The sequence below is a fragment of the Aethina tumida genome, chromosome 3, assembly GCF_024364675.1.
Source record: "Aethina tumida isolate Nest 87 chromosome 3, icAetTumi1.1, whole genome shotgun sequence".
Classification (NCBI taxonomy): domain Eukaryota; kingdom Metazoa; phylum Arthropoda; class Insecta; order Coleoptera; family Nitidulidae; genus Aethina; species Aethina tumida.
This window is the reverse complement of record NC_065437.1, coordinates 13,291,596-13,308,338: the sequence shown is the minus strand read 5'-3', so window position 1 is coordinate 13,308,338 and position 16,743 is coordinate 13,291,596. Positions and strand designations below refer to the sequence as shown.

The 16,743-nt window shown below is 32.5% G+C and overlaps 4 protein-coding genes across 5 annotated transcripts; 3 read left to right on the top strand and 1 right to left on the bottom strand.

Annotated features, from left to right (window-relative positions):
* The first annotated feature begins 1,094 nt into the window (after positions 1-1,094).
* Positions 1,095-4,322, top strand: LOC109595314 (stAR-related lipid transfer protein 7, mitochondrial). Of its 2 annotated transcripts, XM_020010646.2 has the most exons (3): positions 1,095-2,167; positions 3,460-3,798; positions 3,891-4,040. In XM_020010646.2, the coding sequence occupies exons 1-3, from the start codon at positions 1,337-1,339 to the stop codon at positions 3,903-3,905; spliced, it is 1,185 nt and encodes a 394-aa protein (XP_019866205.2). In that variant the 5' UTR covers positions 1,095-1,336; the 3' UTR covers positions 3,906-4,040. The 2 variants fall into 2 exon arrangements, with proteins under 2 accessions (XP_019866205.2, XP_019866204.2); XM_020010645.2 differs by having other exon boundaries at positions 1,118-2,167; positions 3,460-4,322.
* A 146-nt stretch (positions 4,323-4,468) lies between these two features.
* Positions 4,469-6,061, bottom strand: LOC109595330 (uncharacterized). Its single transcript, XM_020010670.2, has 8 exons — positions 5,900-6,061; positions 5,764-5,848; positions 5,535-5,702; positions 5,239-5,480; positions 5,060-5,184; positions 4,761-5,011; positions 4,692-4,709; positions 4,469-4,634 (listed from the first exon to the last, which is right to left on the bottom strand). The coding sequence occupies exons 1-8, from the start codon at positions 5,984-5,986 to the stop codon at positions 4,576-4,578; spliced, it is 1,035 nt and encodes a 344-aa protein (XP_019866229.1). The 5' UTR covers positions 5,987-6,061; the 3' UTR covers positions 4,469-4,575.
* Positions 6,062-7,370: 1,309 nt separating this feature from the next.
* Positions 7,371-13,179, top strand: LOC109595315 (cilia- and flagella-associated protein 43). Its single transcript, XM_020010648.2, has 16 exons — positions 7,371-7,643; positions 7,703-7,971; positions 8,020-8,182; positions 8,234-8,444; positions 8,495-8,611; positions 8,670-9,509; positions 9,563-10,440; positions 10,493-10,700; positions 10,751-11,170; positions 11,221-11,522; positions 11,576-11,770; positions 11,829-12,060; positions 12,111-12,383; positions 12,442-12,585; positions 12,634-12,914; positions 12,971-13,179. Exons 1-16 carry the CDS (start codon positions 7,618-7,620, stop codon positions 13,113-13,115), a joined length of 4,704 nt encoding a protein of 1,567 aa, XP_019866207.2. The 5' UTR covers positions 7,371-7,617; the 3' UTR covers positions 13,116-13,179.
* A 261-nt stretch (positions 13,180-13,440) lies between these two features.
* LOC109595327 (zinc finger protein ZFP2) lies at positions 13,441-16,200 on the top strand. Its single transcript, XM_020010666.2, has 4 exons — positions 13,441-13,710; positions 13,867-13,945; positions 14,766-15,231; positions 15,287-16,200. Exons 2-4 carry the CDS (start codon positions 13,874-13,876, stop codon positions 15,487-15,489), a joined length of 741 nt encoding a protein of 246 aa, XP_019866225.1. The 5' UTR covers positions 13,441-13,710; positions 13,867-13,873; the 3' UTR covers positions 15,490-16,200.
* Positions 16,201-16,743: the final 543 nt, after the last annotated feature.

Genomic DNA, 16,743 nt, shown 5'->3' with positions numbered 1-16,743 from the left:
AGTCTCAAATCTGTTTTTATTGTAAAATTTGTAATTAATTAAAACTTATAACATACTATGTATCTATGAAGTTAGTTCACCAATAAAATAAGAAATATTTTTTTCAACAAACTTGATCCTTATTAAATTAAAAGGAACGAAACATGGGGTACTCTTTTGTTGTCTTTTCAAATAAAATAAATTCAAATCGTAACATATTTTTTAATTAATAAAAAACTCTTTATTATGAAATTAAATAAGTGCGTAGTTTTGTCAGAATTATTTTTAATAACACATGATGATTCCCGGTTAATTAATTGTAGTTGAAAAAAATACCTAATTATTATTTATGGTCAACTGAAAATGCAAATAAATATTTAAGTAATTAGTAAACATTGTTTACCACTCCTCGTCATTTTGTTAAAATTCATTTTTTTTTTTCATAATTGTGGGTAAAGGTAAATAATACATTTATTTTTTTTTAATTCAGTCACGGTGAAGGTTGCAATCACTGCTGCAGTGGGGGATCTTGTTTATTTATTGACTTACGAATTAATAAATAACTCAATTAAATTTTTTCATAAAATTTTACTGTATATCCATTATTTATATACAAATGTGTATCATTCAGTGACATTTTATTTATAAGTATTTATTTTCATGCTTTACAATTGATAACAATTGAAAGTTTGTCAAGGTGGGACAAAAAATACAAATTTTAAGGGGGTGTCCCACTTTCAAATGGGCCACACTGTATATAAATATATTAAGTTTTAATATATTTTGAACGCGGTTGGATTTACCAACTAGGAAATTATTGAACTGACGAAATATCAGAACATTTTGAAATGGTACCAGTCAGGTTGATACGTAGAAAAGAACGCTGCATTAATAATTCCTTTGAATACGTAACATCACAGAACAAAACATTACTTTTGTCCTATTGCGAGTGTATGCAACTCATACTACACAATTTATGTAAAAAGAACAATGTTTTGTGCGATTTTTACAATAATATTATTAATTTTTTTATTAATGTTTTCCATAATAGAAACATATATTTTTAAGTTAATTATATCACACAATGATATATTTTTTATCTATTCTCATGCAGTAAAATCGCACGAAATTTCAAATTGAAAGTCATATTCAACCGGGTGCGGAGCATGCGGAACTGTTCAGTTCACAAAACACGCTTTTCACATGCCGCGATTTTTTATGAAATCATTGTATCCATTCTGTCAAAATTTTGGTTCCATTCTTGTCATTTCCATCAACGAACACTCGAGTCAAGCGCAAATAAAATGGGTGATTAATGGACGAGGGAGAGGTGTGACAAACGAAACCATTTACCGACATGTATCCAAGAAGATTACCCAATCCGATTCTTACATCGCAATCTAACCTAAAAAAATTCTTTCTGGAGAACACCAACATATTGTACAGGACTTTGCGGGACATAAAAAGCGCAAAATCGGCATCAACTCGACTGCAACTTTTCATCAAGAACAACTTTTCTACTTTGCTAAGTTCACATAAATCTATAAAGGACCAATCGGCCAGTCTATTGAAACTATGGGCGCACCAGTGCGAATTCGTGGTGGCTCAAAGGATACGAAGGAGCCAACAGATGTTTTGCATGTACTCCCGCATGTGGGAGGAACGCAATTTCAAGGAACTGCTGAGGAATATGAGAATGGCCCTGTCGAGGAGGAGGAAGGTTTTTTTGGGAGCTGTCGGAGTTTCCACCTTCAACTGGAATGAAAAACGTATATCTGATGAGGAAATGAAACAGTACATGACTGACATAGACTACATAAACAAACTTAAGAATGCCACAATTTGTATGTCATGTGATCCAACAAATAGGAACAATGACAGTAAACAGACCGTCTGTGGACATTGCAATTCAGGACTTCTGGATGGTAGCAGAAAATACGACAATTGGGAACCCTTTTTACTGAAAGAAGACTTGGTTGTCTGGAGGAAACAACATGAGAGTGGGAGTTATATTTACAAAGTGTTTGGCTCATATCCGGATGTTACTGCCACTGATTTCCTGAATGTACAAGTTGACACTGAGTATAGGAAGAAGTGGGACAGCACAGCGGTTGCACTAGAAACCATTGAAAATGATCCAAAAGAGGAAATGCACAGTGATATAATTTATTGGGAGATGTTATGGCCTGTAAGTATTTTAAAACAAGATTTTAATTCATGTTTGTTGTTTTTGGGATATTTTATGAAAGAACCAATATTGTTATTGATTCATGCATCTGTAAACGGCGCAAAATCAATTTAGAATGCATGAATTCTTGATTCTTTGAATAATTTATACTGTAATTTTAAAAGTTTGCCCTTGACACTTCCAAATATAATTCACAATGATAAAAATTGCATTATATAACACTATGGCTACTACATTTAAAAATTTACACTGCTAATAAAATAGTATGTCTAAATACACATTGAATTTTCACTTTTTGTATTATAAAATTAATACATTTCTTGGTCAACTTGTATCATTAAAACTAATATTTAAATTACAATTATTTATTAATGATTAACATACATTAACAAATTTATGAATTTAAATTTAAGTGTATTTATTTCTTATTCTCCCTTTGAGCTTTCCTTTCGGCTGCTCTTTTGAGCTGCTGTTGGGTGCTGAGGTTGTGCTTTTTGGCGAATTTTTGATTCTTCAGAAACTTGGCCTCCATGCCCAACGTAGATTCGTGCAGTCTACGTTTCGGTTTCTTGACACCGTTGCGGTGATTCTTGCGACTTTGATTGTTGTTCGTGTGGTTCTTTGACTTTGCCATTGCAACTCAGGTTCCACTAGATTCTCACGTAACGTTATAAATTACAATGTTTGTTGTTACTGTTTGTTGGTAACTATAGTTACCCTTATTTTTCATAGTTGGGTTGATTTTCTTTGCCCTTCGCTGCTTCAATGATTTTTTCTAATTTTGTGAAGTTCAAAAACCTCATTTTTGAACATTGCAAGTTCAATGGTATGGTAGGAAAATTGCCAACTATTTTTGGCGCATGTAAATCCATTTTTTGTATTATTAAATGCAGACATCAAAAATAAAATTGTGGCTTCTTTGTCAACCCACAAAGACAAAGCCAAATTTCAACCATTTCAATGTCTAATTGATTGACAGAGTTCTGATTTATATAACATACTTATCACAAAAACAACAAACAAAGTTTCATGTATCTAGTATATGTATAGTGTTTCAACTAAAAGCTAGATAAGCAAAAAACATGTTTAGTACTTACATATGAAATTATAACTGGGTTATTTTAGCACACATAAATAGAAAAGCTGATGATATTTTTGGAGCAGCTTCTATGTTATGAACAAGCCTAAAATTGGCTGATATTCAAAATGAATGTAGCAAAATAAATTTAATTGTATTCTCCAAATGGACGTAAAAAGTCTTGTACATGACCTATTCAGTCTTTTTGTTGCAGAGGCTCTTCACCAACAGGGACTACGTCTTCTTGCGAAGATACATGATACACAATGAATCGAATACGATGGTAATACTCAGCAAAAGCACGGTGCACCCGAAATATCCAAAGAGAAGCGACAAATATCGAGTGGAGGATTACTGGTCGCGTATGGTGATAAAACCATACGGTGAAATGGATCAGCCGGGTGTCGAATTTAGTTTAACATATTACGATAATCCGGGCGTTAATATACCGTCGTCCGTTACGAATTGGGTGGCGATGCGAGCCATGCCCGACTTTCTGGCCCGCCTGAGAGAAGCCACGAAGAACTACAAGAATTATTGTATAGTGGAAGGGGTAAGTGCAATGTGTAAAATAGTCAAACAAAGGGTGCCAGACGATGACTTTCTCGACTTCTGTTCCTTTACACACGAACCCGTGTTCATTAGACCAAAGGTGCCTAAACCTGCGACGAGTCCAAAGGCCGACGAGTCAAAGGAGAACGTTCAAGAAACCGAAGAGACCCAAGAAACTCAGGAAAAAATCGATACCAGTCCTGCGCCCTCATCAGAAGTACAACAGCCCACAAACAGCACTGTCAAAGCTGACAACAGTTTTTGGAAATATTTACGTCCCACTTATTATTTTCATTAACTATTTCTCCGTTCACATTTAAGTAACATGTAGTCAAACTTAAGACTGTAACACCTTTATTGATTTAGTAAATTCTTATTTGAATTCAAACATGGTTTTTGTTAATTTTTTGTATGAGTCCAGTGCCAAGCACACGACTAATTGTATTATATAGTTATGTGTCAATATGTCCACTGAGTCAAAGGCACTTGTTAGGAATTTTAATATCATTATATTGTCTTGTTATACTAACGTAGTTTCATTTTTCCTTAGAATTCCTCACAATAATCCCTAATCTTGACCCAAAGAGTTTTTATTTGTACATAACATATTACATATTGATTTTCTTAGTATGTAACTGTACATATACAAAGATAAGTAGACAAATTTAATATAAAAATATAATTTTCAATTTATTTATGTTTATGTACTACTATGTAATTTTATTAGGTAATAAAAAAGTAGAACTAGTTTACAATAATGATAAAAATAATATTTTAGTTAAATATTGGTTGATGTAAGGATTTCATCACGACTGTCATCAGAATCCACATCCAAATCTATGAAAAAAAAAACATTAATCGTATTTGGAATACATCTTCTTGAAAGTTACTTACATGATGAGATTTTCTCGTCTACAAAGATTTAGATTCATTCAATGCACAACTAATTATAAGACAACTTACCAAGAACACTTTCTGAGTGATCAATAGAAAACCCCTTTTCTGAGTCCTTACTTGGTTGTATTGCTTTACCATCAACAGTAACTCGTACTGATGTCTTCTGCTTTGGGCTATCTTTACTTTTTTTTAATTTACTTGCTGATTTTGGTTCTTCTCTTCTGAATACTCTCTGCACGATGTTGCCAACAATTTGTCCAGCAAAATTGTAATGATCAGCGCTTGTGCTCGATAAAGTTGATGATTTTTTAGAAAGTCTAAAAGAGATTAGTAATTGTACGTCAGTTTCACACATTTTCACATACTCAGATTCTGATGTAGTGAATTCCATCTCCTCATCATCAGTTTGTGATTCCGCACGAATTCTCTGAAAATCTGGCCCGAATTCCAGTCGAATTTTTCTCCTAGTGTAATATCCTTTATAAGCCGACTACAAAAGTATTGTTAATTAATATTATTATAGTAATATATACGAATGATTAACTTTTATTAAGGTTGCGGCACGATCTGCTTCTTCTTTTGTGACGCCGGTTTTCCTATACAAATGTATGGCACTTCTGGCCGCCACTCTCCAGTCTACCAAACCGTAGAGTTTATCCTTTTCTGTCTGATGTCTTTTTTTAAAATCTTCGTAGGCCCTCTGAATAATTTCTGCCGCCTCCTCGGCCACAACTTCCGGTATATCTACACAACTCATTATTTCATCTACAACATTTATGTCGTCCTCTGAAAACTCAGAAATTTAGATGGATTTGATGGTTTATGTTCTCACGTAGGTACCGGTTGCCATTGGAGCGGATTCTGTATTGAGACGCATTTGCCTTCTGAAAACTGATCGTATAATAGTTGAAATTTGTTCAACGTCAGCACTAGTTAAGCCCGTCTTTTCCAACAGTTCAGCTGTTAATATTGATATGTGGCTTATGTAAGTCACCAATCTGGATGCGACTGAAATATAATTATATACATAGGGCGTTATGTTTAACGATTCAAGTTTGATGGACATCACCCCTTGCATTTTCCCTAGTTAGTAGCAAAGCATCCAAATAGTCAGCTATGAAAGTATATAAATCTGTTGGTTGACTTCTTAAGACCTAGTTATTGGAAGGTTATTAAATATTATTAAAATCCAATAACAAATATACTTCTCTAGAGATGTCCGAAATTAATTCCCTTAATCCGTCAGGTATTACAAATTGAAATTTTGTACAGTTCGGTATAATATTGTCCATTTTAAAAAGAATTGCACAAAAATGTACAAAATATTAAATGATTGTATGCACAAATTGGCAATGATGTATAAATGACATAAAATTTTAGTTTCTATGGACATCATAATAATTGACTTTTTGTGAAGAAAGAAATTTGTGTTTTGGAATAAGGAGCTTTGGTATATAAAATTAAATTTATTATAATTAAAGTGTACATGTAATGAAATATATTAAACTGTAATGTTCATGCAATTTTTACCGTTATGAAAAATATAGTACATATTTTTATGTGCTTTATATGTTAAACGAATAAAATATTTATTTCAACTAAAAGGAAATGTCTGATTAGATTACTTAAGAAACGTACAAAATAATAAACAAATCTTGGAAATGTCAGTTTTTATTCTACTACATATTTTTCATCATATTCTAATACAACAATATATGCAGAAGAAATAAGCGAACACAGTTATTTAATATTTATTGAAACTGAAAATAAATATCTGATTACATTATCAAAAAGTATAAAAAATAGTAGACATTTCCAGAAAAAATTTTAAATTTATTACTCCAATACAAAATTTTTCCATTATTTATTGAAGCTCAAAAAGAATGTTTGATTAAATTACCCAGAAACAAACAAAATAACAAACAATTTTTGCATATATATAAAATATATTATATACCATAAAAATATTATATAGATGGGAAAAAATAAAAAGAAAATTTACATATAATTTATTTAAGCTGAATTAGAATTTTTTATTAAAATACCTATGAACGTATAAAATTTTAAATAATTCTTGAAAATCAAAGTTTTTATAATAATATTATACAATTTCATAACTATATTATAATACTATTTGCTGAAGGAATATGGTAATTATGGAGAACATTATACAACGAATGCTCTTGTAACGGTTCGATATTAATAGTATTGACAGAAAGTTTAGATTTTTCTAAAATGCAAACTTCAATTTTTATTTCAATAATATAATATAAAATTTTATATTTCCATCATTTAACTTTCGAATAATAAGCACTACCGGAGCAGATCAAGTGGAGAGATTATAAATGCCGAATAACTCCCGATTTAAGTAATTTATGAATTTTCTTGTTTAAACTTTCTCCTAAATGATGTAGAATTATACAGTATATAGTTTTACCGAAATTGACACATCACTAGAGGTCCTAATATGATGTTGCACTTTATTAGTATAGGTTAAAGTTTTATTTTCACCTATATAATAATTCATTTAACAATTTCCTGCACTTATATTAATAGACCCAAATTCAACACTACATGAAAAATTCATAAGCTTTAAATTTTCGATTACTCTTGACTTTAGGTCTGAGTCTCTTGCCATATTGAATATGGCAGGTGTGTCCCTAAATGGAGTAGTGACAGCACTATTGGGTTACTGAAATCGTAGAAGTTTAGTAACGATTATATTATTATATAATAAGTTTGTTGGCAACAAATTATTAAATATTTCTTCCTGTGTCTTTAATTTTGCTTAGTTGATTTCGCACATCAGAATCAATTCAATTTGTCGTCAAGCAAAAATATTGACATAACAGACCTCTAACATTTTAACGTCAATTCGATAAATTTAGTTCACTTTTTACTTGGATTATTTCGTTACCTCAAAATGAAGGCGTCTGAAAATAGAGTAGAGTAAGTACTTTTGTATTTTTTTATATATACATTTATTTTACTTATATATACATTTTCAGATGGATGAAAATGGGACAAATAACTCAAGTTACATTTATAATGAAACACGTTTTACTATACGCAGAAGGTTGTTGCATAGGATTCTTTAACACAATTACAAAGGAAAAAACATACATGTCACTAACACATCACAATAAAAAAGGTGACGGCGTGAAGTGCATTGCAGGGCATAAACGACAAGGAATCTTTGCATATTCTGAGGCCTGTTCGTATCCCTACATTCACGTATACACTTATCCTGGATTAGCAAAAGTTTCCACCATCAACGGTAGGTAAAATTAAAAGGATAAATGAAAAATGTAAAGTTAATTTTAAGATGAACAAATGCACGGACACGTAAAACTGGAGTTCACTTATTCGTCGATGCTAATATGTTTGGGGAACGCCCCCAACTTCACATTATCCATATACAATATTTACACAGGGGCGAAGAATTTTCAGGAAAATTCCCAAATACGTGTTCAAACACAAATCATAAGGTTCAATTTCTAAACCTTATCGGGATTGCTTGTGTCATTTTCTAATTTTAGATGTAGCCTACAAAGACCGGAGTACATGGTACAATTGGCCACCGGGACAACAAAAATACAACTTTGGGATTTGTTCAATGTATGCAATAACTTTCTTGTAACGCCACACGCCGTAACGTTCCAAGGTAATGAGTCGCATCCTCTCAGTTCGGCGGTTTGGTCCCCTGATAACAATTTGTATGTGCTTGACATATACGCCAATGTGTATCAGGTAATTTATTGAACATTTATTCAGTAGCAATTCTAAAATGATAGATGTAGGTCAACCACAATTATAAAATGGTAAAAATAATTGATGGAGGTGGCAGATCACCTGTTAAATATCCATGTATACATTGGCTTGGAGGAATCCTGATGGGAGTCAATAATCGCATTATTGTAATAATTTCGCCCAAACTAAATACCAAACGTCGAATTAAATGTTATATTATTCTAGAGATATTCGCAGGTTAAAGGTAAATGGAAAGAATCCTGGGAGCATCAGTTTGTGCGACCATTCATAACGATGAGGACCAACTATGCGAACATAATGGTCTATGTGGACGGTACAGGAGTTCTGTATAAATTCAACGAAAACGGTCAAGAGTCTAAACTGCATTTTGACGAGCCGTGTCTCTTCACCCACATTGGTTTGATATATCCCATGGGGCAGTACTGCGTGGCCATGGGCAATATCGACAAGCTCTACGTATTCAAAATCGACAAGGGAGACGTGGTGACCACTTACACAGTAAAAGACGGTTTCAGTTCCTTCGCAGAGAATCCTGAATTTCCTTACGTGGCTGTAGGTTATCAGGACGGTTATCTGGAATTAATATCGCTGTATCACCCCGACAATCCCACACATATGACGGGTTTTCAACTGTCCAGAAATAAAATCACGCACATCTATTTCTGCACATACGGAAAAGTGTTCGTAACGGGAAATTTGGATATCGGTGAGTTCTTTATACTGGAAGGTTTTCCAGGGGGTACGATAAAAGTCATCACAAGCGTACAAGCACGCCAACAAATAGTGGATTTCATGTTGGTCCCTTCCAAAAACTGCTACAGACTATTCGTCGTACCGGTCACCACAAAGACACAATTGAGCGGTCACAAGTTTGTACGGTTCTGCGTTCTGGGCAAAGACAAAGTGAGCAGAAAGGAATATATGACTAAGAATAAAACAATGTATCATCAAATCAGCGCCACAAACAAACCCAACAGGGACAGAGTGTTTTTGGCAGTTCCTAAAGGGTCGAAAGTTATACATCAGATTGAAACGAGGCGAGGCGTGAGTTAATAATCTTATAATAATGTAATAATTTATTATGACATTGTTTTTAGTCTTCAGAAGCTACAGTAATAGCAATCATACAAACAGGTCACTTATTATCCCATTTTAATTTCCAACTAACGAAAGCGCATGCTGTAACATGTGGTTGTGACGGTTTGGCGATTGTAAGGGACAACAATTTTAAGAAGCAAGTGGGTATAAGCATGGTTCATCACAGAAGATATTTGGGTGTGGTCGCAGCTCTTGTAGATCCATTGGAGCAGTACATTATAACATTGGGTAGAGAAAACGTGCTTGCTTGTACGAAACTGATGCAGAGTGAGTTGAGTGCTTCTAAAAAAGCTAATCTCGTGGATCTGATGAAGTCGTCGGTTTTCGAGAGAATATTCAATAAAAAGACCAAAGGATTTATGCCAAAAGGTGAATTGGCTGGAAAGTCCTGGTTGGAATATCAGGATATAATGCAAACACAAGAAGATATATTAGTATGTAGATTTGATAGAGAAATGTTATTGAAAGATTTAAACGAGACCAAGGCCACAATACAAAATTTAATCACTTTAAATTTGGAAGGACCTGAAAATCAAATGTTGGAACTCACCGAATTCAATTTAAATTTGAACGCCTATAAAGAATTGTGTAAAAAGACCGACGACGAGTGCGAATACTTGAACAAGTATTATAGGAAACTGATCGTTGAACAGGATAAAGTGTTCAATTATATTAAAACAAACTTCTACGATATAATGATGGTACCCGAAAGACAACTCTACGCTTTGTTTCAGAATCATTGCGTCGCTAATTATTCTCTTCCTCTCCCAAATATTGAACAGCTTGAACGAATCGAAAATATTGAAGAATACGAGAAGTTAGAAAGTTTATGTGCACCTACAGACAGATTTTATCCTTGGAACAGATATACTAAAAGGTATCATTCAAGATTATTAATTACCTGTGATAAATTGATTTTTCTTTTTCAGTCAATTGGATTTATTGAAATTGGAAAAACCGAAAATAGACGAAGGTAAAATTGATTTATTCGACACCACCAAAGAAACCCCTGTTTCTTTTGACACCATATTGTTTATCGATGGAACAATGACAAAGATGTACATCGAAAAATTCACAACAACCCAAGAAAATACCAATCTTTTCGTGCAAATCCATCAACAAAACGAAACCATGATGGTAAATAATTTATTAAATCTCCAGACAGACAAACTAACGAGCAATTTCAGCAAACAATATTCCGACTGAAAGAAATTTTCAATAAAGAATTCAATAGCTTAATGGAAATAAAAGAAAGGGAAATGTACAATTTGAGGGAAAGAAACGCTCGTCAGAAAAAAATCATCTCCGAAAACAACTACTTCTCCGAAACGAAAATACACGTGGACATAAACGATCCAGAATGGGTTATCGAGGAAAATCCGCCGTTGATCCTGGAAGTGTTGCCGAACGAAATGTCAATCACTCCGTACATTTCGCCCAGCGAACAAGCGATATTAGACGCAAAAGCTGCCGAGGACGAACGGATACGGTTGATGTTGCTGGCTGACGACTTCAAAGAACGAGCCCTGATGGCAATGATGAATGGCGTGTTGGAGATACGGTGGGAGGATGAACTGAAGAAGAACGTGCCGCTGCCAAAATGCATGGTGGAAATATCAACGGCTTTATGTGTGAATGACTGAGCAGTTTGTTGTAGATTGAGAAGGATCCGATGAATTTCGATGAAGATGACCTAAGGGCGGTTAAAGATTATGAGGAGAAAGTGGCGTTTTTGAGAAGCGAACGGGAGAGATACAAAGGAATGTTGGATAAGGAATTTACGAAAAACTGTAACAACATTAAAGATGCGATTAGGAAGTTTAATATTAAAGTGACAGATTTGAATACTTTGAAAATGAAAATTGAGTCTGCCATTATTCAAGAACAAACCTTACAAAATACAAGAAGGATTTGGCAATTAGAGACGGTCAATTTATATAAGAGACAAAATGATATATTGTATGGTCAATTTCATATTTTCATAATTTATCTTAATTTATGGAATGTTTTAGAAATGAAATATCTGCTACTGAAGAGAAGATAGCAAAAATTTCTGTTTTATTGCGAGCAGCTGAAGAAACTGTAAAAGAATATAAAGTTAAGACTGATGCATATTTGATCAAAGATAAAATTATTGAAAAGAATTTTAAAAGGGACATCTCAGAATTTTCACCAATGATCCAAGAAATTGCTATTAAAATTTACAAGTAAGTATACATTGAATTTAAAACATGCTAATTTGAATTAAATTGAACTAATATTTAGAAAAAGACCGAAGGCTTCGTACCGCCAAATCACTAGTTCTACAATTCTGAACGACTTGAGCAAAGGCGTTATTACTGGCGAAAGATACATCACATTGAACACGGAAGCAATTGAATTCTTAAACTCTCTAGACCAATTAGATAATGCGTCCGGCTTACCGCCCAACATGGACGAGCACACATACGCGATCATTGTCAAGAACCGCAGAAGCAAAATCGAAATGGAAATAAAAGTAGAAAATTAAATTAGAACTTAATGGATTAATGAATGTTTCATTTTCAGATGCGCTCCATAAATTTGGAGATAACTTACGCAGAAAATTTAATACAAATAATATCGAAACGATTGACTAACAAAAAAGATAACTTGACTGAACTTAACAACGAACTGTTGTCGGTGCGTCAGCAAACGCAACGCCACTCTTACAATATTGTCGTGCAGATGGTTTTGAGGAGTGGATTCATGGAAATGCCGTTGACTGGTCATGTTGATGACTTTGACAACGCCTTACTAATTCCCAGAGAGGAAATTTTAAACATTAATGCTCTTATTAGGGTTTGTGATTGTTATTCCTGTTATTTACGTGTTAAAGATGGAGTTTGCTGTTTTACAGGAAGCGGGTGATATTAAGTTGAAAACAATGACGAAGAACATGGCCTTCCATCGAAAAGTTATGAGTTTTGAATGGCGTCATGTTAAAATGAGAATGATTTTGAACGACTTATGCGAACAATTATGCGACGTACTCGATGTCAAGGTAATCAATCTTTTATTGTTCTGTTATGGATACATCTTATGTTTCTAGTTGACGAGAGACGTGATGAAGTACCTGAAGCAGAAGAAAAAGGGCAACGTGAAGCTGAACACGATAGAAATGGAAATGGACCTACAACGAAGGTCATTTATGATGCAACTGCGAGATTTGCACAAGGAAGTGGCCGCAATGAAAACCCAAATTCAATCAGTGGTTGCACAAAACGAATCCCTCGATAATGAGATTAACGCGACAAATATCGCCATCAACACAATCAAAACACAAATTAATCCTCAAATAACCAAAGAATATAAGGCAATTGAAAAGACCAGGTAATTATTTTACAAGTTGTGCTTGTGTTTACTGGGTATATTATTTTAATTTTTAGGACGAAACGAATTTTGAGCAGAAGCCAACTAATGCAAAAAATGCAGGACAATCATAACGAGATACTGATGTTACAAACGGAATTGGAATTGCTCCGATTGAAAACTTATCCGACTTTCCAATACAAAGAACTAAACATAAAATAATTACTGATATATTGACTTTTTTTATAAATCTTTATTAAATATTTATATTATATTTTTTTCCAAATATTTGTTTGGTCTATTTTGATTGATATGTTTGCTTGTGATTGTTTAATGTAATCATTAACACAAAATTTAAAATGTTCCTATAATAATGTCTATAATTATACATAAACAGACAAGCATGTCCCATATGGTGGTACTCAAATCGTCAAGGTGTTAAAAGAGTTGCCTAACTTGGAATATATTTATGACAAACAAAAAACTTTTTTGGATTACCTTGAGAATATTAACTAGTCAATTCAAACATGTGTATATGAAAAAAGCTTCTTGTTTCCACTCTAATTTAAAGTATTTTAAAGGGGACTTGGGGAATTTCGTTGAGGCAAAAGTCAGTGTTGGCGGCGAAAGAAAATCGATCGCGTAGTTAAAAAAAGACATAGAACTTTTGACAGACGAAGCGCACTTTTTGTATATTTTTTTAACTACTCTTCGTGTTTTCTATACAGAAATGTTTTTTTTCTATTTCTATTTTCGGCCAACACGCACCAGAACTTCGCAGTGAACTGCACAGTCTTTGTTCTAAAACACCAGGCTGGTAATTAATTGCAATTTCATTTATCAAATCGTAATTTCAACTGGTTTGTTTATTTTATTGCGTTTTGACAGACCTAAAAATAACAAAGTTTTAAAAATAACAAAGCGGTTTACAACAATTACAATCTTTTTTTAATTATTATGTCTTCTGTTTTAGGGGAAAAATGGAGTGTAATGAAACATTTGAGCCTGTTATCATAATTAATGACGACAGTACCGATTCAGACACAAAAAAGGTAATTAAAAAATTAAGATTATTTTATTTTTTTTTTTTCTATCAGAATGACGATTTTTTAGTATTTGTTATATACTCTCAATAATTTTTTATGTAAATACACGACGTTTTACTTAAGAAAAATCTCAAAAAAAGATGATAGAAGAAAAATGAAAGAAATTTGATCTTATACAGAGTGACGACGTTCTGTTTAAGCAAATAAACGTAAACCATTGGTAAAATAAAACTGAAATTTGAAAAATTTTAAAATAACTCATTTTTCTGTTAAATTATTTTTTTCTCTTTTGTATTTTAATGTGGAATAAAAATTAATGCATTGTAGATAAATATTATTATTAAATAAAATATTCAAGATATTAATCACTCAAATTATTACTATTTACAACAAATAAATAAATATATTAACGGGTTGTCAAGTAACCTAGCAACATATAAACAACAAAGACTTGTTGGAAATGATAAAATTAATGGCATAATATATCTCTTCAGGATAATTAATAAATTAATTTTATAATTTTACTTATTAATCCTTGGGACTTCTTATAAAAAGGACTATCTAAAAATTTATTAATATCTAGGAGTAATGAGTAAGAAGAAAAATATAGAGGAAAATTCATCTAACTTATTTATAGAGAAGTTTATAGAGAAATTTTTATAATTATTCCACTAACCTTTTTCGAAATATTGCTTAAACAGGTCGTCTTGGACCACCCTGAATACAATTAATTTATCAAGATATTGCCTAAATAAAATGTCGTGAGCCAATCTGTACATATTTATGTTATCATTTCTCTGAAATGTTCCCTTATATTATAATTCAGGAAAAGAAAGATTACGAACGTGACCCCCTCGAGCCAAACACGGAAGACCTAATAAAATCGATCGGCCCGGAAATTTCGGTGATACCGGTGACAAAACAAAAGCCACAAGTCAAAATAAAAACGTACTCGAGATCGCCGAGGAACGAAATCCGACTGGTATCGAAATTCGAGGCGGAACGTACGTGCAACACATACACCAAACGGAAATCGTCCCCTCTGGAAAAATGTCCTATTTGTAAAAAATATTTCAGGAGGATGAAAACGCACTTGCTGAAACACGACAGCATCGCCAGGGATGTGAACGATCCATTCACCTGCAGCATTTGCACGAAGGTGTTTAACACGCAAAGCAACTTGCAAATTCACTTCAGGAGTCACACGGGCGATAAGCCTTATGTCTGTGATGTTTGTCACAAGGCGTTCTCGCAGTCCTGCAATCTGGTCAATCACACTCGGATTCACACAGGTTAAAAAACAAGGAAGTTTTAATTAATGAATAATTTGTTGATGAAACTTTTTAGGTGAGAAACCCTTCAAGTGCCCTCATTGTGACAAGGCTTTCACACAGTCGGGCAATTTGAATAACCACATAAGATTGCATACGGACGAGAAGCCGTTCAAGTGTCATTTTTGTCCTAAGGCGTTTGTGCAATCTGGTAACTTGAGTTCGCACATTCGGAACAATCACAAATACGTAGAGTATTATGGTACCAATTACCAATAGTATTTTAATTGACGTTAGGAACAATCAATAATTGTTAAGACACCAACATTTTTTTTTCTTTTTCGGTTCCAGAGATTTATGAATGTTCTATTGTTGTGTCAAATCACCAAACTAAAAAAAACTGTGTTAAATTGTTCCTAGTTGTTTGTTCAATGGTTTAAAAAGACTTATAAAAAGAGACTGTATATTTAGTTCGTAATGTTTTTTTATTAAGCCTTTCATACATCAAAAAATTTATGACATATCTGTTCTTTATGTAGGTTTAACCGCAATATAAACGCGTGTGTTTAATGTATTTTATAATTTTTGCATGCAAATTAAAGATATTTGGTTCATAACTTGGGTTCTAGTCAAAATTTATACTATAAATTATTTTGCATGCAAAATTTTAATCTGTGCAATGTTCAAGTTTTGATCTCATTTTGTTATATATTTGACTTATTTTTTATGGTAAAATTTAAGGTTTTGATCTTCCAAAAGTGACAAAAAAATTATTTATTATTACGTGTTTATTTATTTTTGGAAATGTTTTGTTTGGAACTTATAAATGATTTAATCATTGTGAATTGAATAAATAATTAGTTATAAACTGATATATGGAAATGTTCCTTGTAATATTTAGTAGAGAGAACACAGTAAGGATTTGTATTGTAATTTTGCATGATGCCATATTGTAGTTTTATAACTCAAATAAAATATATCCTAAATCAACATTTATTTTATTTTTCCGCTGTCCCTAAAACACCATATATTCTAGTGAAAATAAACAATTAATTCAGAAATAATTGTCGTTTTACTATATGATATTATAACAACTATTATTGTTTATATAGTTCACTTTGGTTTTGTGGGAAAATTACAATGAATCGCTATATAAAAAGGCAATTTCCTTAACTCCATTGAAGTGCTCTATCCAATCTCCAAGTAAATATCGATTTACTTGTTTAATATATTTTAAATGGTTCAAGTCGATCATAATTTAGGATTTATTAGGTTCGTGATCTGATAGGTATATTTATGTCTGATGTACAAACCCCTCCCCCAAATGTAGTGGATAAAATATTTTATTAATGAATACTATAAAATAAATTTAAAATAAATATAAAATTGTGTTATCTTTTATTTAAAATATCTGAGAATCTATTAAAAACTTTTGAATAAAAATTAAAAATTATTTTCTGTTATGTAAAAAATTTGAACAGTGAAACTTCTAAATGTAAAACAGTATAGGCACCATTTGGAAGTTAAATCTCC